The 24,592-nt window shown below is 40.6% G+C and overlaps 2 protein-coding genes and 1 long non-coding RNA gene across 8 annotated transcripts; 2 read left to right on the top strand and 1 right to left on the bottom strand.

Annotated features, from left to right (window-relative positions):
• Positions 1–228: 228 nt before the first annotated feature.
• LOC100649218 lies at positions 229–2,892 on the top strand. 3 transcript variants are annotated; one of them, XM_020864899.2, is made up of 5 exons: positions 229–499; positions 1,150–1,393; positions 1,744–1,799; positions 1,890–2,087; positions 2,448–2,892. In XM_020864899.2, exons 1-5 carry the CDS (start codon positions 439–441, stop codon positions 2,630–2,632), a joined length of 744 nt encoding a protein of 247 aa, XP_020720558.2. In that variant the 5' UTR covers positions 229–438; the 3' UTR covers positions 2,633–2,892. The 3 variants fall into 3 exon arrangements, with proteins under 3 accessions (XP_020720558.2, XP_012168400.2, XP_003398055.2); XM_012313010.3 differs by having other exon boundaries at positions 234–499; positions 1,171–1,393; positions 1,744–2,087; XM_003398007.4 differs by having other exon boundaries at positions 252–499; positions 1,744–2,087.
• LOC110119607 lies at positions 1,711–9,185 on the bottom strand. Of its 4 annotated transcripts, none has more exons than XR_007225574.1 (5): positions 8,963–9,185; positions 5,586–8,891; positions 4,658–4,856; positions 4,173–4,311; positions 1,711–2,066 (listed from the first exon to the last, which is right to left on the bottom strand). It is a non-coding gene; the product is annotated as an uncharacterized LOC110119607 (long non-coding RNA). The 4 variants fall into 4 exon arrangements; XR_007225573.1 differs by lacking the exon at positions 8,963–9,185 and having other exon boundaries at positions 5,586–6,318; positions 6,471–7,105; XR_007225572.1 differs by lacking the exon at positions 8,963–9,185 and having other exon boundaries at positions 6,471–7,095.
• LOC100649097 (nuclear receptor subfamily 1 group D member 2) lies at positions 7,803–22,906 on the top strand. The gene is made up of 4 exons (XM_012313013.3): positions 7,803–7,941; positions 13,442–13,938; positions 19,282–19,359; positions 20,554–22,906. Exons 2-4 carry the CDS (start codon positions 13,780–13,782, stop codon positions 21,583–21,585), a joined length of 1,269 nt encoding a protein of 422 aa, XP_012168403.1. The 5' UTR covers positions 7,803–7,941; positions 13,442–13,779; the 3' UTR covers positions 21,586–22,906.
• Positions 22,907–24,592: the final 1,686 nt, after the last annotated feature.

The raw sequence follows: 24,592 nt of genomic DNA on the forward strand, positions 1-24,592 counted from the left end.
GGTAAGATTATTTTAATAGTAAAAATATGTACAATATTTATGTAGACAACGAGTACATAGACTTCTTCGATAATGTTTTACCTTTTTAGATCGCGGTTTTTTAAAACGTTGCAAATATACGACAAAACATTGTAGATATATTTGGTCGGAGGATAATAATTTCTACACTCAGAAGCAAATAGAATTTTCATAGCAAGCGCGCGAATATGTATGTATTTCGTGAGTCGTAGTATTTCGAAAATTACATTGTTCCAAATTAACGATTATTTCTCGATAATCCCGTTTCTTTACGCGCGTACGAGTCATTGCGTTATTCTATTCGTCGAAGAGTATTACGTGGGTGGACACACGATGAATACCAACAAGGATTTTAAGGTCGCTCATACTTATTGAAAAAGGGCGGAGAACAATCGCACGCAAGTCAGAACGTTTTCAGAGATGGCCAGGAGCATCTTTTACGTTGTGCCGTTGTGTTTTGTGTCGTTAGTAGCGTGGGCAGGTAAAATACTTTCTCAGCCTAAAAATATGTATCGCGTGGTGCGTTCTTATCTTTAAACATTTTCATTTACATTTCATTCGTGTATGCGCGATTCACTGGTTTTATGCAGATAATTATTATCCCGAGATTATTTAAAAACTTAGATTATTAGTTTGATTAATGTTGCAAAGAAACTGAAGGCTGGTAATATGTACTGAATTTAAAGTATTCTTATAGAATATAAAACTACCACATCTAATATATTTCTTTTGTATTGAAAATTGATTAGAAAATGAAATATCGAGAGTAAAAGAAGCTAAGCCATATTTTTCTGAATTTTAATTCTTAGTGTTAATTTTTTATTTTATCAACCTTTATTAAATTATTTCAATGAGTTATATCAATCGCTTAAAGGTGAGAGGATTCTTCTTTTTTTTCAACGGAATGAAATCAATTGTTGCATTAAATGTTTTGTGTTCGCATTAGCTTGAGACAGTTGAAATTATGTACTTGCTTTTGCTCTTAACGCTTCAAATTATTACGTGGTTCTCGGTTGCAATTTACCGCTTGCGACGTTTCTTATAAGACGGGAGCCAACTGCGATAAAAACGTAGCTGTGGAAGATTTTCTTCCTTTAAACGTGTCATGGAGGGACGTGTCTCATTCCATAGATGATCGTGCCCTTCTCACAGAGGAAAACGAACGACGATGGAACACACCACCGGAGCTCATACCGGAGCAACTCATCAAGACATCCGATGTAAAAAGCGGACGATCGTTGTCTATTCCAATCACGACGAATATCAACGTAAACGCGGGAAACAATGCACATTCTTTGGGTTTTCAACTAGTCCCTGAAGGCGTTAGCTACTCTGAAAGCAACAGCTTCGATCATCCATTGTCGGAGGCGAGTGGGTACGTTCTCGTGATCAGTCGCATATCAGGGATAGTCTTTCGCATTAAACAGCGCTTCAATTGATTCGTGTTAAAATATTAAATAACTATCAAACTGTTCTGTAACACATAACGATGAATCGATTAACTATCCACAAATCCAACGTTGCACATTATTGGAAACCCTAAATAAAGTAATTTTATAATAAAAAAAATAAATAATTTCTTCAAATCTTATGCAATATAGCTAAATTGTACAGAATATAGATAGAGAAAAATTGTCATTGTTAAATACGAATTATCTAGGAATCCATTTCACAACACAATCCATAATACAATTTTACTGTAACAATGTATATATTTGTTACCAGGAGCGTTTTACAAAGTCAGTCGGTGTCGTTCTCCGCAGGATTAACGGGAATCGCTGGTGCTGTATCTGGAGCTGCCAGTCAATATTATCCTATATATGGTAATGTAGGGAATGTCAACAGTCAAGTGTTTGGTTTCGACAGTGCAGCTGCTACTTCGTCGGGCAGTACCCAAAACGGGCATGCAACTTCTTCTGCCGCATCTTCTGTTGGTTTCGTGCATTCTTCCGCCACGTCGAGCATAGGCGCTGTTCGTCCCTCTCAAGGAACGATCATTCGCTTTCCAGGACAAAACCAAAATCGACCAATGTGGAGTAACATTCGCCCTAACAATAATAAAAACAATGGTACGAACAATATCGTTTCTAATACCTGTTATCTCATATAAAAACATTACATATTAGCGATGTTAATTGACCATCGTGCCGCAGATCGCATGAATACTATTAGCGATGTACAACTACGATAATATTCATCTCTCAGCGTAATGATTACATTTAAAAGTATAATATCATACGAATTATGTAGCAATGAAATGTAATTAATAGTCTCGCACGAAGATTTTATTTCAAACACGTACGAAGCTTGTGAGTACATACTCGATGCTTCGATCGTTGCGTTATTAATTAATTATTAAATGCCATATTTCGTTAGTAATAAGAAAGAAATTAGCGAAGAACTAACTTAATTGTGATCTATTTTTTTAGGTAACAATCCTCCGCGTATGCCGAAATTAGACATCGAAGTAAAACCACATCGTGAAAATAATCGCGGTACGATTAAGTTACACGTTTCCACGCACGAGACAAAGTGGGACAATAATCAACCAAAAATTCACATACACAAGTGGCAACCTAGTTCTAGGACACACGACGATGATGAACAAACATGAACAAAAATATACAATTAGGTTTGATTTCAACGACTTTATTTATCTTTTAATTGTTTTTTTAGTCAATTGTTGCGCCATTTTTACTCCAATAATGGGGTAAACAAACATGTAAAATAATTGTTTGATTCAGAACTGTGTATATCTATACATATTTATATAATTGTAATTTTATTATTGTAATTGTAATTTTAACAACTGTAATAGACTTTTGAAATATAGAAGACTCACAAAAGTTAAAATATATGTATACTTCAATGAAATCAAAGTTCTCCGAAAAAGTTTTCTTAAAATCACAAATACTAGCAGAGACCAAGAAGCATCCATTTCGCTTACATGTCACATTCAATAAATTTAATTCCACATTAATGGTAAGTAGGTGAAGGAGAACGACTGATTTCCACGGTCAAATTACGATCTTGAATTCCGTGCGACATCTCTAGAATTACCGATGATTGTTGCTAAACTTTAGGACAACAAAATCACTGTTTTAACAGCGAAGATACTTGGCAATGTTATCGAAGTATGATAACTGCAACCGGTAATGAATTTCCAGTGTGATCATTGACTAAGATCGAGATTAAATGTTAAATGGACATTAAACGGAGCTTTGTGTCTTAGGTTATGAAATACCGACTTGCCAAAAAGTCAGAGCGCTTCTTACGCCCTCTATGATTTCCTGCGGCGAATATAGGAATTATTACAGACGACTCGTCAGCGATTATATCATCGACGAGGTACGAGGAACGTGACATTTGTGACGTTCGTCTACCGACGTCTTGCTGTTTTACCGATATAATTACTCGGAACTTTTGTATCTATCGCTGCTCCGTATTTGACATCCAAAATATGCGAATGTGAGTCTTTCTGTTGTCACCTCTGATATCAGTAGGGGTCACCACGTAAGCTAGCATCTCCCCTATAGCGAAGACCAGAGTATAAAAGGACCTGTATCACTGGGCGTCTCTATTTTTTCGTTACGAAATAAAACAACTTTCGTTATTAAGTAAAAGTTTAAAAGTGCGTAAGTAGATTACCGAACCTCCTTTCGCAAGATTTTAAAATTTGCTTATAATTTATATTTTAATATGCCTACCTGATACTGTAGTTTAAATAATTAAATCCACGTTAATTATATATTTAACAAGTTTTTCAGAATGCGATAATACTGAATTTTTTATAGTTTGTTACTCTTGACCGCCACTGTGTGTATATTTCGTTTACAATTATGATCTGCCGTCTAGTCTACTTGTAATTTCGTGTTAAAATTTAGTTTTAATTTCAATCACTACGAACGCCGTAATCTTATCGTACGCTGAATCGGTAACGTTGGAAATGACACTAAAATGATAAAGGAGTTCTAGAGACCCTCTAACCGTGGATGAAAAAAGTACATTGGGTGATGGATCTATTTTGTATGTCGTCCGCGCTAATACTAAATCGATAACGTCGGGCGTCGGACGAAATGGTAAATGGGGGAGGTCAATTGACCTCCGATACGTGCGGCTCAAAAAAGCGTTGAATGTTACGTTTATTCTCGTACCTCATCTGTGCATCGAGTAATCTGTGCAACGATATGGAAATTCTTGTTCGATGTTGTTACTACGGTTGGTAAGTTAGTCCTCTATCCTGATATCTCATACGGTAATTAGCTGTTTAGTATCTCCGTATCGTGGTGCCCTCTGTAAGGAAGTTTCGATTACTTAAACATTGCAGTCAAATTTGAAAGCCAAATATGTATTGTTATGGCATAAAAGCCGATATCGTCGGTGAACCAAAAGACAGAAAGCTATAAAAAAAAAAAAGTCACAAATATGCATTTACGATGCAATTTTTAAGACAAAAAACAATTACAAATCTACATATCCCCATAAATATTCATTTTTTTATCGTCGTCATAAACTTTTTTCACCTATTTTGTATACATTAACGTTGTCACAAGTGAAGGAACAAGAATTCGGATAATTTTTTCAATATATATACAAATACGGCTGGAACGGGGGAAAACAATTCAAAGGAGTTCCTAACCGGGGAAGTCCCGACAGGTAGCGCTATCTAGGGGGATGCTGCGAAACTAGGCGTCCACGAACGGAGCAATGGCGTAGGCGGCGATCCATGTGATAAATTAATTTTTATAGCTTCGTGGGTGGCGGCTCTTTCTATTGGTTGCTGATCGGGCGCCTCCCACTTCGAACGACGTTTCCTTCTCCTCGTTTATTCCATTCAACTGTAATACCATAATATACCACTTGTCTCGTTTCAAATGAGCTGGCAGGGAAATATCAAGGATGCGTGTAATTGAAATATACGTATTCGCAGATCTTCCTCGATCGATTCTCGACGAAGGCGTAGCTCTCCAACGACGCGAGATTTTTATCGGGCGGATCACCGTTTTTAAAGAAGACTCGACGTAACTGCGCATTACACGTGATTGTTCGCGTTCGACGACGATAATTATCGCGATTACGTAAGGAGAGAAAGATCAATACGATTTTTACTTCGCCGCCGCGCGACGTGCCGATTACTCGACGAATCGCTCGAACTTTAATTACTATTATTCGATCGCGAGACAATCTGTTTTTCCACGGATGCAATTATTCGTGCTGAAGAAACGAGATAAACAAATCTTAACGACCGCTATCGTTTGTAGAATGATTGCATGACAGAGGTATCGAATGGATTGGATCGAGATTACAATCGTATAACGTTATAAGGAAGATTAATTTCCATGAATACCTGCAACGTTATATCGAAAGTTTGAGATTGTTGTACGTCTCATAGAATGTAAGAATTTAATGCATAGGAAGATCAGCCTAAGTATACGGAATTCCTTATTAGCATTGATTTCTAATATCGAAATTTTTGTTACGTTAGAGACACGACTGAGATTGTTATTTTCCTATTGCGTAGTATTATTCTTTTTCATTCTATTGTATCGTTGCGCAACATTACCAACCTGGCATTAAAATCACCACGCATCTTTCTTGTACGAGCGTCCAAGTCTCCCTTCTCCATTTCGGGTTGTGCACATTCAAAGTTACATAGAACCTTTTCTAACTTTCATGCAAGCAATCCTCGAACGATATGGCTAATTGTTTCCGCGTTATATAGAATATTACTCGTTGGATATGTATTTATTACGCGATATTATTTTAGCCAAACAGTAGATTCTTATTAGAAAGGAAAAGGAACAAGCAAAGGAAGAAAGATGTTTTCCTCGTATACGAAAGAATAAGAAAGAATAGAAAATAGATTTTTATTTCTTTTTACTAGACTAAATTTAAAAATAAAAAACTACTTGATCAGAATGCTATATAAATTAACCTTCCTTCGAGAAAATTTAATCGTGATCGTATTTGTAAGTTATGATTTACACGTAGAATCAGAAAAATCATTGCAATCAACGAAATATCGCGTAGAAGGTGGCGCGACGGTACTTTCTTCGATTACGTTTACGAGGGGAATGGCTGTTATAGTTACGCAGAACGGCGCGCGTTTTATGGCGAGCACGCTTTTCCGCACGTGCTCCGTGCTCAAAGCACGGGGAAATCACGTCGTCGAACGAACGGCTCATTAAATATAGATGGTTATCTCTCGATACTTAGAGAAGCCCCGGGAAAAGGTAGTCCGGTTGGTTTATAGACCGTCGACTTTCCTATACAAACGAGATTAGCAAACGTTCTCACCGCCTGTAAAGTTTATAATTTTTAGCTTCAGTTACGTTTCATACTATATACTTCCTTTTCTTGTTTTACGAGCTTCGATTAATAATTACACGAATGCTATAAGAGAGAATTCGTGTGAACGATGAGTGATTCGGAAGGAATATATGAACACTTACCTTTGCACCTAGTTTTCTGTATAAGATTAAGAATCAATTAAAACGTGTCCAATTAGTAATACTATTTATTCTAATATTTCGGTTAAAAGTTTGTCGATCGATCCGTAATTTCCCTAATTTCTTCTCATCTCTAAGGCAAAACCTAAACATCTCTAAAACCAAAAACACGAAAATTTCCAAATCTCCGTATAATCTCCATTTCCTTTCCTCTGTATAATAACATTTCAATTAAACCTCGTACTCCCGTCAGATCGGCGCGAAAAACTACTAAACCAATCGGCGAAACTGCGCGCACGCATGTAACGCGAGCCTCCTCTGTAGCGCGTTGGAGATGGATTTTGCGTTGGAAGAAATCGACGAGTTCGCGAGATCGGAACCGGGAGGAGAAGCAGCAACGTTAACGGCAAACGATGAAAACGGACTGCGAAGATTAGCGAAGAAGCGTGGAAGGAAAAACGAGGAGAGGAAGAATTAGGAGAGCAGCGCAAAACACGACAAAGAGCAGAAAAAGACTATAAGATGAGAAGGGAACAACTGCACAGAATCTGAATAAGCGGTAGAAGAAAAAATGAAAAAGGGTAAAGAACACAAGGAAGGATAAAAAGGGAGAGAAAGAGGAGGAGGAAGAGACTGCGAAGATATATGGAAGCAGGCAAAGGAAGAGGAAGAAGAAGAAGAAGAGAAGCAAAAGGATCGAGAAGGAGAAGGTGCAGCCGTAAGGTGGGAGGAGAGAGAACGAGAGAAGGCCGCGGTAGTCTTTCTCGGTCGACTAGGTAAGATAAGGACGAGGCGGACAAACGGACTGACGAAGGTGGCCAAGGTAGGGGATATTCAGTCTCGCGGCCACGTGCTACACGAGCGCACGCCCCGAGCCGGCCGGTGGTCCAGCCACGACGTCCGTCCTCTTCTTCTTCGTCCCGTTTTGTCCCACGCTTCCTCCTTCTTCCCTCCTTCCATTCTTCTTTTCGTGCACCTCTCGACATCAGCTCCGTGTGTTTCTCATTCTTCTCCGTCGTTTCCATCTTATTCCCCTATATCTTTTTCCTATCTTTTTTTCAATCGCCTCCTTTCGATCGACCTTTTTCCACGTTTCCGTTGTGGCGGCTGCCTCCGTCGCTTCCGAGTGTCTCGCTTCGAATTCCGAGTAGACGCCGCTCGAGGTGCGCCTCGCGGCACCGGCTAATCGCGGGAACGCTCGAGCTACGAGCGCCTCGTCCACCATCTTCGAGAGTTACAATTTCGTTCGTCCATTAGTCTTCGTTACTTCGCTCGGCAGATCGGAGAATTTATCGTTTGGAGGATTTATTAAGCCCACGAGAATTTTATTTAGTGATCGCGAGTGTGTATTCGATCCGGGATACCAAGTTTCGTGGCAACCATAGGGATGGTTAACCGATCAAGAACAAAGCCTCGTGACAGCAGAATACTACACCAGTGAAACTTCGTCCATTCGTTGTCCCGTTAGCCGATGGTACGTGTAACGTGAACGAGAGCTTGTCGACGCATTTGTCAGCGATTAGAACGAAAAAAATACGTCGTCGAGTATACATAGCAGATCGATATCGGCTGATCCGTAGTGATTGTGATTGCTTTATGACACGCTGTGCGCCGGCAGAAACGTCTGACCACGAAGGGAAGATTCTACTTGACGCGCGAATAGAATCTTGACGTGCGTAAATTTAAAAACACATCAGAGTTTCTCCCGAGCTGTATGAATCAGTGAATTGTAAGAGTAGTGATGTCTTTTGTACGTTCAGCACGGTTTGTTTCTTCGAAATTAATTCTAAAATTCCTCATTTTCATCTATTTCATAGTGTTTCTTTATACCGTTCATACGCGTCCACGGTCGGACAATTGCTTTACATCAAATTGTTGGTACGATGACAAAGCGTTGCTCCACAGAGTTTGTTTCTTCGAAAGATCAATTTTGAAATTCTTCTTTTTCACATACCTTTAGCAGCGGTTCTCGGTATATTCTTGTTCCTAGTGATTCTACGAACAAGAGCAAGTTCCATGGTATTGGAAATTCGGTTTGCAAATTCGAAGAATCCGAACACAGAGGAGATCGGTTAAATTTCAGGACTATCGGGTTTTCTACGCGTCCAACGAGGTTTGTTTCCTTAAGAATCCGCGATTCCACGATTCTTCGTTTTCGTCTATTTTAGATAAAATCTTGTTGCGTATCCTTTTATCAATAAGATAATTCTATCGTATCAAACCGAAGGGCTTGCAACGACAAGAAGGCAACTTCGATAGTTAAATCGTATTCATTAGAAGAGAAGAAAGGTACAGGCTTTACCACGAATATTGATTTTTATTATTGCGATGACTTTTGTAGCAGTTCTTTATGCCGACTCGAACAACTTTACCATAGAGTTGTTCGAATCGTTTTCTCGTCTTTGATATTCCCTCTTGCTGAACCTAAAGTGTTCGATATTTTCTCATTCTCTCGTTATAATATCAAAGACTAACGGTGATTTAAACGACCCTACCTTACTGCATCGACTCGAATATCGATCTGTGGGTCAGGAATCGTGGCGCGCGAGTTTAACGAGCCAGCTAGCCTCTGGCTAGTACGAAAAATCAATTCGGTCCTCTCTCTCTTTTTTTCTGTTTCTCTTGCTCGGTCGATTTGGCGGCGTCGACGATTAATTTGTCACGACGTCCGGGCATAACAATTTCAACTGTCTGCAGTCGGTACCATGATATCCGTGTGACGTGCCGCTCACAACCGGTTCATTAAAGTTGCAGCCGCTCGTCACTCATTGGCTGCCACGGGCTGGCAGTGATCGTGATGCTTGCGATAGAAAAAAAAAGGAAGGAAAAAACGAAGACGAACGAAGAAGACGAAACGAAAAAATGAAGCGATAGAAAAAGATAAGAAACGTGATGGAGGAGTAGCAAAGAGAAGGACGAGGAGAGAAAAAAGAGACAGAGATGTGTATGGGCGATACTTTTGACGCGAGTGTTTCACCTTTCAATCATTATTATTACGAACACCGATGTCTCGAAGGATGGTCAGCCAGGGTGAAAAAAATTGACGCACAATTAGGATATTAATGATGCGTGACAGCCTGGGAAAGTCGAAAAAAACTGTGCGAGCCGTTCATCTGTAGCGAACGCACGCCGTTTGTGTCAGACGAAAAGTATTCTACTCGCGTTGGAAGCGTATTCTACGTTTGGTGAACGCTTTTTCAATCTTGGTTAGGTGGTCTTCGCGTATTATACTTATATATATAGGTATATCCGTCTGTCGATCGTTTAGCTGTTTTTGGATAAGATCATTCTTTTTTCGTTCGTAAGATGTAGATACGTTTCGTTTGTGGGATCGACTTTTGGTTCTTAAATCTTTCGAATTAAGTTCGTAGAATATCTCCTTGGTAGTCGTTGAGATACCGAGACTTTAATAAACGATAACGATCCGATGCGAATCGATTATCGTCAAAATCGCGAATAATTTTTTAGAGAAAATTGATTCATATTCATCAGGATCAACGTTGAATGTCCGTAACTTAAACTAGAATACGTAATACGATTTTAATAATTTGTTTCAAGTATACAGATCTGTTAAAACTTTTACTGGGTCTGGTCGTTGTAAAAATCACGAATAAATCCTACTATAAATTCTACCAGCTTCTTTAAAACATAAAAATATACCAAACTTGAGAATCTATCATTAGAAAAGTAGGAATATTATTTCGCGAATATGTTTTAGGAACGTTTCGAGCCTTAATTTCTCTTTAAGTCGAATATATGTGATATACTATGTAAAAATTCAAACTTTAACATTCGTCATAGTCGCTAAGAAGGTATCAAAATAATCTCAACTTTATATTTCTGCAAAAGAACTTGAAATCCGTGTTCTTTACGACAAACGTTCAGTGTCGGTGAGCTTGAGTAATCGGAATAGCTTCGCTGTCGACGGAGACCTGGTCGTTTTTAGTCCCTCTCGGACACGGATTGTGCGATGCTGCTAATCCAGCTTGCCAGGCGGTCTTCTAAAGAGTGACGCGATGTATTACGTTTGCATACACGTGGTAACGCTTGTGCGGGTAAAAGAGCGATTATTTCAAGGACTGCAAACTTGTTGCGCTCGTGGTAACGTTGCAAGAGCCTCTCTGTTCTTGCCCGATCCCGCGGGGAATCGTTCTCTGAAAAATATTCGTTGGCAAATCGTGCAACGTGGCTTGTGTTCGCTATTTTCTCACTTGCTTCTTGTCCCATCCTTTTATGATTCAATGCCTACGTACAATTCTGCGACAACGAGTTCTCAGTGGATGCCTCTTTCGTTAATTTGAATTACACGCTTGCTCGGATTACACGCGAATTTTCACGTTTGTTCAGCGACATATTAAAGTCACACGGACATTAATTAACCAAGGAATTCAGTTCGTTCGTTATAGAAAAGCCGTTATAGTCTTTCATAGTTTATATTCTTTATATTATATTTTTAAAAGATCGCGTTCGATGCAAAAAGTTTCTAAATACTGTTGAGACGACACAGTGACAAGTACAAATGAAATTAAATGCTTTAAAGTTAATTTCGCATTCTGTTATCTTCTGCTCCATCTCATTTTTATAGATCGATTTTGGCAAACTGAACGGTACTTGGCAAAGTGTATGGAGGAAACTTTCCTTTCTTTTTCGCATATCTACCTTACTTATCGTTCTTCATTTCAGTTTCTTTTGGTACGAGTTTCTCACTTTAGTCGATATCGCGTTGTCAAAACTTTAATTACGCTTCGAGTTTTAATATCGATCGACACAACGTTGAAAAACCAGCGTTCGAACGATCTTTAAAGACCGAACAAGCGAATGCACCATTGGTAATGAACTTTGTCCGTGAAGGATCGTCAATTTCACGCAACAATTTAACGATCGGATCAATTATCGTGCGGAAGGGATCGGCTGATTACAAGCCATTTGCCAAAGCCGTTGAACGTTGCACGATGGAGTCTCGTCGTTAAATTGAAATAATATTACAATTTCCTTTCCGCGAAGCGCGTTTCACGATCGTGGAAATTCATTTCATCGCGTTATATTTCCCAGCAGTAAACGAGAACGGTTAAGGCCCGTAGAAACGTTGGATTTATAGGAGTCGAGCAGAGGCGACGATACGCTCGATGTAAACCGGTCTTCCGCGCCGCGATACAGCCACCTTAATTAATTTGTCATTATTTAAGGAAGACGTCTCGCGATAAAATGTACCGGCATCGCCGCGTCGCGGTCCCCGTCGTGTCTACCCGTTACTTCGTTCGATCGGTTCGATATCGTGCAGAGACTATTTTCCGAATCGGCTAGAAAGTGCATAGAAAGACGTGTGTGTGTGTGTGTGTGTGCGTGTGTGTGAGTGTGTGTGTGAGAGAGAGAGAGAAAGAGAGAAAATGAAAACGGAACGTTTCTTCCCGGTCCATCCAATCGTCGATAGCTAGAAATCAATCTTCAAGTGGTTTCTTGAATATTTAATTTAGATCATACGATGTTTCGGCGATGTAATGTATTTTTGGTACATATAGGAACAAGTTGTCTACAAGGAAATAAAGATCTTATTTATAGTTGAATCGTCGAATCCATGCCGTTTCCGGCTATGGATTTTGGTACAATGGAATATTTCAATTCAAATATTAAAAATCTTATTGTTTGTTAATGCGAGAGCAAGATTGAAACATAGACATTCAAAGACGATAATAACACATTAATTTCAAACACCTAAAAGACACGTGTGGCTCATTTAGCTAATCACGATCTTTCGGCGCGAAAACGCGAAATTACATACATGTGTAAATTCTTGCACACGTCGTGTTGATTTCTACTTAAGTTTATGTATCTGATAATAGGATTTTGACGAATAGTCATAATAATAGCCTTGCCGGTGTTTTATAATGAAATATAAAAATATTTGTTGTCGACGTTAAAAAAGTATCACCATTGTCTGTAGAATATTTTCTTGACAAAAATACGTTTGCAAAGACTGCGTTGGTTTTTGTTCGGACGGATTAAAAAAGAAATCTCGTTAATCGGAAGCACGGGCGCGCTTACACGCGCCGCGGTTCACCAGGCGTACACGGGTTCGGTTCCCGCGCATGGATGAAATTAATACGTGGTCGGCGCCGTAATTAGCGCTTGTATTTATGCGTCTCTTGCGAGGCGGGCTCCGTTAACATGGTAATGGCGTTACACCGCTGTAAACACGACATGTTATCTCGACGAGATTCGCGCAAGAAATGGCGACCGCGAATGGTTTCGGCTTCGCCGGAAGCACGCCTCCTTCGTGCAATTTTATCTGTTTTCATTTTCAAAGGAACGAAGAGTGCTTTACTCAGCCTTTTGGGGAATTTAATGAACATTCTCTGTATCATTGAGTTTCTCTTTGCCTTTTACTTTGTATGATTACTGTGAGAATTAAGAATAGGCAGAGTATTATTGAGATTCTCACTTCGCTGTTCCTTTATTTATTTCGTTTTATTTTTCATATATACATATAGTTTCTACTTTTTGGCGCGAGTTGAAATATTTCTTCTTCTTCTTCGATAATTTTGAAGCTTAAATCCGAAAAAAAAAAATGGAATGATATCGTTGGTTAATTGGATAACAGTAAAAATTTACGCACGTCAGTCTTCGAATCAAGAGTATTAAGTAACCGTTGTGAAGTTAATTATCGTGTTTCCGATTGTACATTTTCTACGCCAAGCTCTTTGCTCTTCCAATTATTTCTGCCAGAAAGTTTCAGTTTCTGGCGATCTTCTCGATACAGGCTTCATACTTAATAGGAAATACGGAAAGGAAACAGAGCGGTGTAACGTGTCAGTTAAAACCATCAGAATCGACAAATATTACCTATCGTTTTACAAAAATAGAAGATACATATATCTAAAGTATTCATAATCCATTCAACACATATAATTAAGCAGCGTGTAGGCCAAGTGTTCAGTTAAATCACGAAATATCACGTTCCATATTTATAATTACAGTAGAGGCTATCGAATCGACCCAAGAAATCACGTTTCTTTCCACGTACCAGCCGCAAACACCAAATCACACTACAAAATTAACCTCGAACGAAAGAAAGAATTTGAAAGAATCTCTCAAACGATAATAAACGGGAAAGTGGAGGGAAGGTGGCAGAGGTCCCGGTGGTCCCGGGTTTGCCGGGAGAGATCGTGAGAATCCGCGGTGGCCCAGGAAATTTTCAACGGCGTCGGCACTTGTAAGACACGCACGAAAATGTTGGGTCGCGACATCGAACACGGAACAGACGGCTCGAGGGACCGGCGTGAACGGTTTGCATCGAGAGATTAAAGAACATCGAATGGACGTGGGCGATTTGTCGAGCTCGGCAGGATTGGCTGGGAGCGGATCCATCCCTGTAGCAACGGGTGTTGGTGTCATTACAAGTACGACATCCGCCACCGCGGGGTGGTGGACGCCTACGTCGACGATCGCCACGGCAGCGGCCAACACCGACGTGGTGAGTTTTATCTTTTTCACTTTTTCCTTTCCAAATCTTTCTTTCTTCGACTCGCGTCTTCTCGTTTTCCGTATGTAAATTAGTCGGCAAAAAGGATATGATACGAAATGGGTACGATACAATGGATAAGAGTATTGGTATAGAACAGTTTTGCTTCTAAATGCTTCCGTAATTTACTAGGTATATAATTTTTTACAAAATGTAACTTCCAAGTCTAAAGATTAAATATATCGTAATTTATTATCAAGAAGGAATCGGACATTAAAATTAAATGACAAAAGATACATGATAAACTACCTTTATTGTAAATTGGTAGGGGAATTGACTCTGCTTCTGTTTCGTTCTGCCGATGTGAAGCAAACAGGACAATGATTCTGTAGAGCCGATATGAGAATCAGTTATAATAGAAGCGATGATCGGAACAGACAACGTATCGGAGATTGCAGTTCATTTGTATCAATTAAAATTGTTATTTTCTATTATCGGAACGATTTATAAAATTGTCCAGCTTACGTAATTGCACGAATGATTTAATATAGGAGATATTTCGAATTCCTCGATCGTGGTGCGTGAGTGAAAATGATTGGAGATAGCGAATCTTCAATAAGATACAAACATGGAGTTACAAAAGATGATCGGAGCTCAACTATGAAGACAAGCAATATCTATTAAACGATCAATTTCAGTTTCTTACGTTTACTACGTTTTGCTAAAGGCAGTAAGTATATTACTGACTCCTTTAGTAGAGTATTATATTTTACTAGCTTTTCGCAATGAATGAAGATGTAAAATGTTCGCAACTATTTAAAGACACAAAGGAACTCATCTTACACTTTTTTACAATTACTGTCTTTCCACAGTTCGACATGCCCATTTTATCTCTAATAGTTTGATTTACAGTCACATAACGTCATTCAATTATAAAGGGAAAACCTATCCAACATTTCAAAACCTCGGTGCTTCCATACTTTCTTACAACGGTGTCTTTATTCTCCTTGCAACTTTTCTACGATTCTGCTACATAAAATAATCTCGATTTCCTTAGAACTTTCTCATTCCGCTATACTCTTATTTTACAATTTTCCTGCATAGAGGACATAAATCGTCTCTCATATAAATATTTGTGATAGTATTTTATAAATCTCGAGGGATTACATTTCTCCAGAAAGTTGTAAATATTCGACGACGATTATAATTTTCATTCTTACAACTAAAGAAAAATGAAGTTTACTTTCCTGGGTATATCTAATTAACTTTGTCCAAGTGATAAAATTTATATCTTGTATCGCATTTGTATTCGCTTTTTGAATCGCCTGCATAAGAAAGTAATGCAGCTTGGTTGCAACGATTAAAATAACACCCTCGCAATTTTCTCATTCCACCGACATTCCTACTTCGCAATAAAATTCTCCAACGTAAAATGATCTTAATTTTCGTACAATTCTCTGGTCTCAAAGATCATCTACGTCATCTTCGTCATCCACGTCATCTTCAACCCTTCCAGTAACAATTACCCAATAAAAATCCCGGGCAATTACGCTTCATGGCCTCCCAATCGCAGTACTTGACTCCAGGATAAAAAGGCTGAGGAGAATAAAGGCACCGTTGTTCCGACAGGCCTACATTTCCCAGCAGCGCCTTTTGCTGCTGTGGGCCTTTTGAAAAAAAGTGGCGTGAAGCGTGCGTGCGCGCCACGGCGTAAAGGCGAATCATCAGCCGTGTAACGCGGGGAAAAATATCCCCGGTTAGCACGCTACTTTCATTTCTTCCTCGAGTGTCATTCGTCATCGGCATTACCTTCGCGCCGTTACTTAATGAGACGTCCCCGTGCAGGATGCGGGTGTGCGATTAAGCGGTCGAACCAAGAGAGGTCGAAATATCATGGCGGTCGAGAGACATCTGGTAGAATGCGTTAGCCTATGGTTACAACCATGGATGTGTGTTTCGACGAACAGCAGTGCGTGTTGAATCACCTAAGATTCAGCACCGTAATTTAATCTTGAATTTTGCACAGAATAAACAAATTTGTTGTTGGTCTATTGATCGCTAATTCTTGATATAATAACAAAAGGATTGAAAAAGTATCGTGTATAACGTATGAAGAATGAACGACTTTTTTAGGAAGACACATATAGGGTATGCTAAGGAGTTGGTGCCAAACTCGAGCAACGCGTGATACTGATTAGGACGAACAAAGAAAATTTCAATAAACATGGGTCTAAATAACCCTAGTTTCAGAGTTACAATTCTCTCTCTTGCAATTCGGATCCAGTTTTTTGGTTCTTGTAAAACTCAAGTGACACTTTCTGTAACTTAGTTGTAATTATATTTTAAAGTTCGAAAACATCGAGAACAACGAGAAGAGCGAGCATACTGTACATTAACATCCCCTGGTTTAAATATTCCAGTTACTAGAATATACCATATCTGTGGACCATGGGGCTCTGCAAGACGTCTCATAACAGGGTAATTGTACTTGAAAAAACTACGTATAGTAACTTGAATAGTTAAGCGCCGTGGCATGAACAACGGAAAGGATGGTGAAGATGGGGGGACTAGTGGCAGCGCCAGAGTCCATCGAGGAGACACGAAGAACATTATTTAGTTCCGTTGGAGTGTACCGCGCGAGTGCAGGGATTAGAAGCAAGGTGACACAGCCGCGTCATCTGTTGGATGTTTAACCTTTTTTACCTGGGCTCGGGCTATGCGCTTTAGCCGGCCGTTCCCACAAGAAGCCATCAGCCGCCGACTCACCCAGATACGCGGACTCGGTAAAACGGGAAATCATTTTTGATACGCGCCACGGTACGAACGATCATCCTTTGGCGCGACGGAAGATCGTCAGAGGAGAATTTCGTTGATTCGGTGGGAATCGATGGCGTCGAGGTTTCTTTCTTTGGGTTTATAATTGGCTGTATATAAGATGGCATAGGGTGCATGATATATATCAGTATTGTACTAGTTGTATTCCCCGTATCAGGATATAATTATGAGTAACAGAACGATTATATCGTATCGTTTTATGGATGTATAACATAATTGAATGGATGATATTAGCATTGTTATATAATTGTCTTAAGTATGACGAAGATGATCTCTATTTAATGAGAATTTTAAGTTGATAAATAAAAAAAAGATATAAAGTATTACTGCTAGAGTAAGTCTGATACTTACGATCAATGATGATAGTGACCTTATATGCTTGGTCAAAGATCGTTAAATTAATAAGACATCATTAAAAATTGTTTGCTGAAAGATGGTGGAAAAACAGATCCAACAATTCTTAAAAGATGGCATAACATTATCGTGCCATTTGTGTTTCCCTTCATTAACCAAACACTGATCGTTTTTACAGTCCAAGTATCTTCCCATCAAACCTACCACATGACACTTCGACAACCATTTGTGATTTTCCATGCAAAGACGATCGACGCTATTATCTTAGCCTTTAAAGCTCTCCGACTCCTGGTTTGCTCTTTCACGAAGAAAACGCGAGGATCATAAACAACACGTCAGTTTCTCTCATCATCGAATCCTCTAATTACTTTTTTTAATCCTTGTTCGCTGTCGATCATCTCGTCCAGCTCGTCAAGACACCTTTTCACGCGTAACCGATTACCACATTACATTCCACGCTCGAACTATCACGGACACGCAATGTCTAAGCAAAAGATGGATCAAATTCTTTCGAGTAGAACGTCAAACGAGGCTTCTCCTCCGAATCGCTTCGATCTCACGCGAGATACCACCGTGTAACGGATACGTATACCAGCGTATCGATTAAAACGCGAAGAAAAATCGAATTCTAAAAATATTTCGAAACATCTATGGTGAACCTTTGATCCCCGCCGTTCCGAGAGATTCTCGATTCTCTTGAAAGTACGCATGCGAGTTGATGTAATGTTATTTCGACGTACGCTCCCTTTACACGGACGCTTGCATTTTCGTTACGAAATCGCAAACTGGTATCGATACACCCTTCGTTGCGATACGGGAATCGAGCCTAGCACGATTCTTTCGCGCGTTCTCTTTCGCGTACGATTTTATTTTTGTTACCGCTTCTTTACATTAGACGATCTTCGGATATTATCTTCTTCGTGACTTTATTAAAGGCACTTTTCACATATCCATTACGTACACCGACATTGTAATATCGACTTAAAACAAAAAACCTTCGATGAAATTGATCGATGTATCTCGTATAAAGATTTATAAAGTGGGAGTAAATTCTATACGCAGATATTTCAAATATTTTCAATAAAAATTCGATCACCAATGAACATCTCGACTCGCAATCACAAAGATGAAAATCAAATTCGACACACCCTCCCATTGAAGCATTGTACGAAACAACATGGTTATTTACGAATCGTATGCACGTTCTCCCGTCCACGTACGATTTTACCTTTCCCGTGTCGGTCATCCTTTCTCGTTGGATCGTCGCGACCGAACCTCTGCGTTCTACACGATGCAGTCCGTAATGACTGGCTAACTAGGTTTTAATAGGAACATGGTCTCGCAACCGAATCCCCGGTTCTTCTTGCAACCTCCGGGGAGAAGGCAAGAAAAGGTCCCCTTTTTATCGTGACTACGTCTCTTTTCGAACATGCACACACACATACACACACGCACACATCTCTTTCTCCATCTCTGTACATATTTCAACGATTCTCAACTCTTATGAACAAGTTGCTCGGTGATTGGCGGCCAATCAAATAACGTTACGATCGATTCGAACGGAATCGCCATGCCGCGAATCGATCCCATCATTCACGTATCCTTTTCTCGGTCGTGCGATAAATCACGCGCGAATCATCCAAGACTTTTCTCAAAGATACACGGCATTCGGTACACGCGTTTCGATCTTAAATCGGTGTACGGTGTAGTCAAAGGTTTAGATGAAACAGTTGGACGTGGAAACGTCACGGGATACTCGAATGTCCTATCGACTAGGAGCTGGTCGAACATCGAAATGATAAATCCCAACGTCGCTAAACGGTGTCCCGCGATCGTCACTGAAATAAATAGCGTTAGCAGCAGGAGCACCGTCGATGGATATCGTCGATGCTTTCTTATCTGGTATCGTTTGCCTGCATCCAAGAAATCACTATTCTTTTATCGTTGATTTTTCTTTGCTTTTTTTCTTGTCTTCATCGTTCGTTTCTTTCTCTTCGTCTTTCTCTTCTTCGTCTACATCGTGGCGGAGATCGTCGTGAGACGAGCAAGAAACGCTTCCATGATTGGCACATATTGCGCGTGCTTGCAGCATGATCACCGCTGCATTCTAAGCGTCTTCGGTTTCTTAGCCGAAGCGTAACCACATGTCGCATCTTTTTGTTGCAGATGAATCAGCTCTGCAGGGTCTGCGGAGAGCCGGCCGCGGGTTTTCACTTCGGGGCCTTCACGTGCGAAGGTTGCAAGGTCAGTATCCACGAACCCCTTTGCTCTCTTTAGATCATCAGACCGACGGAAAAATTTCAATGGCCGTTTATATTCTCGCATCTTTCGCTCCTACTCTTCGTCTTTCTCCTACCCATTTTTTCTTTATCTCTTTTCTTCCTCAAGGTATATGTGTGTGTGTGTGTGTGAATGTGTGTGTATATATATACACATATATGTATATGTATATATATATATATGTACATATTTCGAACACACATTCGAATGCAAATAAAATTGTAGCCTTAAGCGTGCAGACGCGTGCATCATCCTCACGTTACAATTACCGGGCACTGTACCGACCGTGTTGACCCACGGGTCTCCGGTTTCATGTTTCTCGTGGAAAGTTCGAATTCGTGTTTTCGTAACCAAATTGATCGATTGTGTATAAAACGTGTAATTTCTTTGCGGTGATTTCTTTACACGTATTGGTCGTTGCTGGAAAGAATGCAGATCTGTTTGGGTTGTAATAGAGCCATCTTTTATCGACTTAAAAATAGGGCACGCGTTTTTCTCCTATCGATCAAAATAATTCTATCTGCGAATCTCGTTAGTTATATTTTCAGTTACGAACAGCATTGTTTTATTTTATTACGTTTATTTAGATAGAAAATTACTCTTAGGCACGATGTAAACGAGCAATTTTTTCTCGTGCGTTATTATTGAACAGCAAACAACGTATAAAATCGTCAGACGTGTTACAATCATGTATGCACATACGTACAGTGGTTCGAAAATCTTAGACATCTTCTACTTTCAACTTAACCTAAAATTTTACTATTTGCTATTGATTATGAACTTTAAATTGCGCGCGTGCCTTAACAAAGTCATTGATATAGTAGTAGCCTGTACTTCCGTTAGTAGAGATAACCATCAAATTCTTAGCGTCTTCATTATGTATTTAATTTTTTCAATTTTGTAGCTAGTACAATAACTGTTTAAAAATTTTCGAGCAGAGGTTTTATACAAATACACTGGACCGCAAGTTCGTCTATTTCCTCGTATAAACCAGCAGATTGCTGAAACGCACGCGATCACGCTCGTCTGTATCGTGTCTTAATATAATCGATAATTTTCCTTCCCTTCAATTTTTGCAAGGGCTTCCATCGACTTTAATTGAAATTATTAACTCCATTCATTTAACAAGCCCGCGTCGAACGTTTCTCTTCTCCACAGTCGTTCTTCGGGCGCACCTACAACAACCTGGGCAGCATCTCCGAATGCAAGAACGGTGGCGTGTGCGTGATCAACAAGAAGAATCGCACTGCGTGTAAAGCTTGCCGGTTGAGGAAGTGTCTGATGGTGGGTATGTCGAAGTCGGGCTCCCGCTACGGACGCCGCTCCAACTGGTTCAAAATCCACTGCCTCCTCCAGGAACAGTCGCACCAGGCTCAAACGCGGCTCATCAAAGACCCAAAGTCCGCGTACGAGAAGGCGTTCGGCTCGTTGGACGTGGCGAACAATAACAATAATAACGAGAATCCTGGTACAACGAGTGCCACTAGTGTCGTGGGTATCGTTACGACGACGACCACCACCGCGAATAGTTACCATCACCACCATCATCAGCACCATCAGGACAGGTTTCCAAAAAGAGACGACCTGAGGCCACAGGATATTCCTGCTCAATTAAGGGCACCAGATATTCCAACAAGAGCCAGCCAGGATCCTCTATTGAGGCCGATGGACTTGGTCAGGGCACCTCACGAATTACTCAGGCCGGAAGTGTCCAGGTTTCCTATGTGGAGAGGACCGCCATTCTTTCATCCAGCTCTTACACACATGCAGCTATTAAACACGCCATTTTTCCCGTTTCAACAACGATTCATAGTCCCCTATGTGAACCAGGTTGGCACACCACAAATGGTAGCTAGCCTAACGAGTTCTTCGAGCGATAGCGTGAGTCCTAGGTCGACACCGTCGCCTAAAAGGGACGATGACAATCGAAGTGCCCGTGACGAGTGCAGAGAAGTGGACGGAGGTTGTCAAAGGAGTCAAATAGAAGCATACGATAAGAGTCTAGCGTTTCTGCGTTCTTTGGGTCCAGAGCAGGAAGAACCGATCGACTTGAGTATGAAGGCTGGCAAGATGGACGGGCAAGAGGTGGATGCGACTGGTAGCACGGAAGAGGAAAGGTCGACGGACAGCGAGGACAACGAGCTGCTACAGGACACGGGGCCGCCCCTCGATCTCACTAGAAAGACGTGACCCTGCTCGGCCAGCTCGCGGACAGCTTTCGATAGGAACTGGACTGGTTGGTGTTGAATCGTCGCTCGAAGGCGTTGCTCGGAGAGCTGCCAGCCTCTTTCGCGCACAGAGACTCATATTGTTGCCCTTTCGCGGGGATGAGGAGATGACTTACGACGTTTGTTGGAGATCTTGGGGAGAGTAAAGATCTTGCGAAGAACGTGGAAGGAAAACGCTTTTCGTCGAATAGGGACGAGACGAAACGAAGATGGAGAAGGCGTTGAAGGAGTGGTAAAAGATCAGAGAATCGAGTGAAATAATGGGAAAATAGCGGCGTGGATGTAAAGGAAAGATATCTGGTATGAGAAACTATAAGATGGAAAGGGTGAAATAACGGATGGACATCGACAGTAGGAAAAGTACGGAAGAGCGGACGTCACCAGCCTTACATTGCACGAATGACTTTACGATCAGCGATCGGGTCGACGTAAAATTGCTCAAGCCCTCGGTATTAGCCGACAGACATACACGGTCCCTCTGGTCGGCTACAGCTTCGCCAGGTGTTCGTTGACGAAGTAGCCGAAGATCGGCTCGATACATCCTTACAACGAGACAGACGATTGTGCCTTAACCGGTGCCTTTTAGCTCTCATACATGTTCGAGTGCACGAGAGGGAGAATATGTGTGTGTGTGTGTGTGTGTGTGTGTGTGTGTGTGTGTGTGTGTGTGTGTGTGTGTGTGAGTGTGAGAGAGAGAGTGCCAGTAAAAACCACGTGATAGTTTAACGTTAAATAATAACCGCGCTAACGTACGCGTGTAACGAGTTCGTACGCAGGTACGGACACATGTATGTATTATATATTATGTCTGTGCGTGTGATGCGTTCGATATTTTTGTTCTTTCGTGTAAACGCGTTTGCAAAACCGCGAAGTAAGCGAGAGTGTTCGAGAGACACACGAAAGCTCCGTTTCTATCTCTCGACGCTCGGGAATGGCCAGTGTTTCGTTAAGTCGCATCGAGATTTCTTTTATTTATGTCGAGCCTTATTTAACGCGATTTTAATTACTTGTTAGTCTGTCAGTCTCACGAATAAGTCGGTGTGCACATCTTTTCTCCTGGAATGTTCTGACATTCCGCAACGGTCTGTGTTTTAATTTTCACGTTAGAAGATCGTAACTCGTTATGGAGACTACAATGTGAATTGCAGATGTCGATGAAAAATAAAAAGTCACGAAGTTAAAGAAAAGAATGGGTGATGAGGATTAGACGATAGGCGTACAAACACTCGGTAGTGTTCGACGAAAAAATACAAAATAAAATAAAGAATATTGTATAACCAATACGTAGCGCCTTGATCGTCGTTCATTAAATATCTCCTCGTTTCCCTTATGCGACCGTTCGTAATCGCATACTTATATACACCTCGAACTCGAGATGGTATTCGATTACTTTCGTCTCGCGCGTCTCCTGCATTCCGTACCGTCGCGTCGCCACGAAAACGCGCACGGACGGATTTGCTTGGAGCGTACGCGCGCCCAGTCGCTGCGCACTTTATCGCACCGAGTTATTTATTTAGTAATAAATTTGTACGCGCGCTGATGTACTACGAGAAACATGTTTTCTCGGATAATTCCGTTCTAACGCGCGAAACGCCTCGCGAGGACAGCTTCTCTAGCGATTCCTCTCGTTTGAGGACGTCGCGCGGATGGAAGATGATAAACGCACATTAAAAACGCTTGGTAATAAACACACTTGGTATATATCGATCGTAAGGCGGACTGTGCGATCTAACGTTTGACTTAACCGTGACACGAAAACATCTAGAGAAAAAATAAAAGTGAAGGAAAGATAAAACGGATTTAAGAAGATTTCTTCGACACGGTTTCGCGAATCCTGTGACGAATAGGTGACTTAAGATGATGTCATTGCACGGATCGTTTATCGCTAATTACGTTGGTCTGGAATCGAAGAAATTTCACGGTATAACATATCATAAACTACGATAATTTATGAAGCAATGGGGAACTGGAACAGCTATGATTTCCATTCGCGTAAATCTCGTATCATGTTTCTAATGGGATGCCTCGGTGATTCTGTTTAACATAAATTTTTATCTCTTTTTTCTCGTAGGCACTTCTTTAATTGGTCGATTAAAGACTCGTATATAAACACGATCTATCGACGACAGAGTTATCGTTACTATTATTGGGTTGGTCGAAAAAATTCGAAGACAACTTTTCGGCGAATTTTTATCATCCATTGCTTTATCATTTACATATTTAGTTCCATGATTGTTATTTAGGAAACCTTCGTTTTATTCAGTTACGAGTTCTTCCAAGTATCTGCAAGTTCCTGTTTAATTTTGTGGCGTTAAAATACTATTTACTGAATGCAATGAAGTAGAACGTTCCAGCAAAAGTTTGACAATTTTGAACGCTTTGTTACTTTTTTTAATATTTAATAAATTAAACAAATCTTTGTTTAGGTTCTATTTTGTTAGTTGCATACACTAAATGTAAATTTGCATAAATATCCACGGAATAATGGACTTGCACAAAACTTAATACTATAAAGCTGTCAGAAACCCTACGAACCTTCCCAATAACTTAATACGTATCTCTTTTCTTCTTACCCTGAACTCGAACGTCAGTAATAATTAATCCTAGCGAAGAGAAAAACGATGTTACACGAACCAGTAAACTTTCCTTTCGACTAAGTCATCCAATTCGACGAATAGCTGGAGATTTGAACGAGTGGATCGGGAGACTTCGACAGGCGCATAAGCGAGACGGTTTCCGTATGTGACAGCTTTTCTCGGTTTGTTCGACGGCGAGAATTCACGGGGGCCGACATAATCGACAGGCCACGACGGTGTTCACCTGCGTGCACCTGCGTGTATTCACGAGCACTCGTACGCGTAACCCCGGACATTCGAATGCCTTGGGATCTTCTGTTGTTGACTTAGGTGGGACGGAGAGAGGTGAGGCCACTCGATGTCTGTCGAACCAGCTCTAGTGGTTTCTGGCCC

This window comes from Bombus terrestris, chromosome 10 (assembly GCF_910591885.1).
Source record: "Bombus terrestris chromosome 10, iyBomTerr1.2, whole genome shotgun sequence".
Taxonomy (NCBI): Eukaryota; Metazoa; Arthropoda; class Insecta; order Hymenoptera; family Apidae; genus Bombus; species Bombus terrestris.

Bases quoted from the DNA above. Each gene is read 5' to 3' on its own strand.
- LOC100649218 (XM_003398007.4), top strand. From the start codon at position 439: ATGGCCAGGAGCATCTTTTACGTTGTGCCGTTGTGTTTTGTGTCGTTA. The intron at 500-1,149 runs GTAAAATACTTT...CTCATTCCATAG, and splicing joins GTCGTTAGTAGCGTGGGCAG to ATGATCGTGCCCTTCTCACA. The intron at 2,088-2,447 runs GTACGAACAATA...CTATTTTTTTAG, and splicing joins TAACAATAATAAAAACAATG to GTAACAATCCTCCGCGTATG.
- LOC100649097 (XM_012313013.3), top strand. From the start codon at position 13,780: ATGGACGTGGGCGATTTGTCGAGCTCGGCAGGATTGGCTGGGAGCGGA. The intron at 13,939-19,281 runs GTGAGTTTTATC...TTTTTGTTGCAG, and splicing joins CAGCGGCCAACACCGACGTG to ATGAATCAGCTCTGCAGGGT. The intron at 19,360-20,553 runs GTCAGTATCCAC...TCTTCTCCACAG, and splicing joins TCACGTGCGAAGGTTGCAAG to TCGTTCTTCGGGCGCACCTA.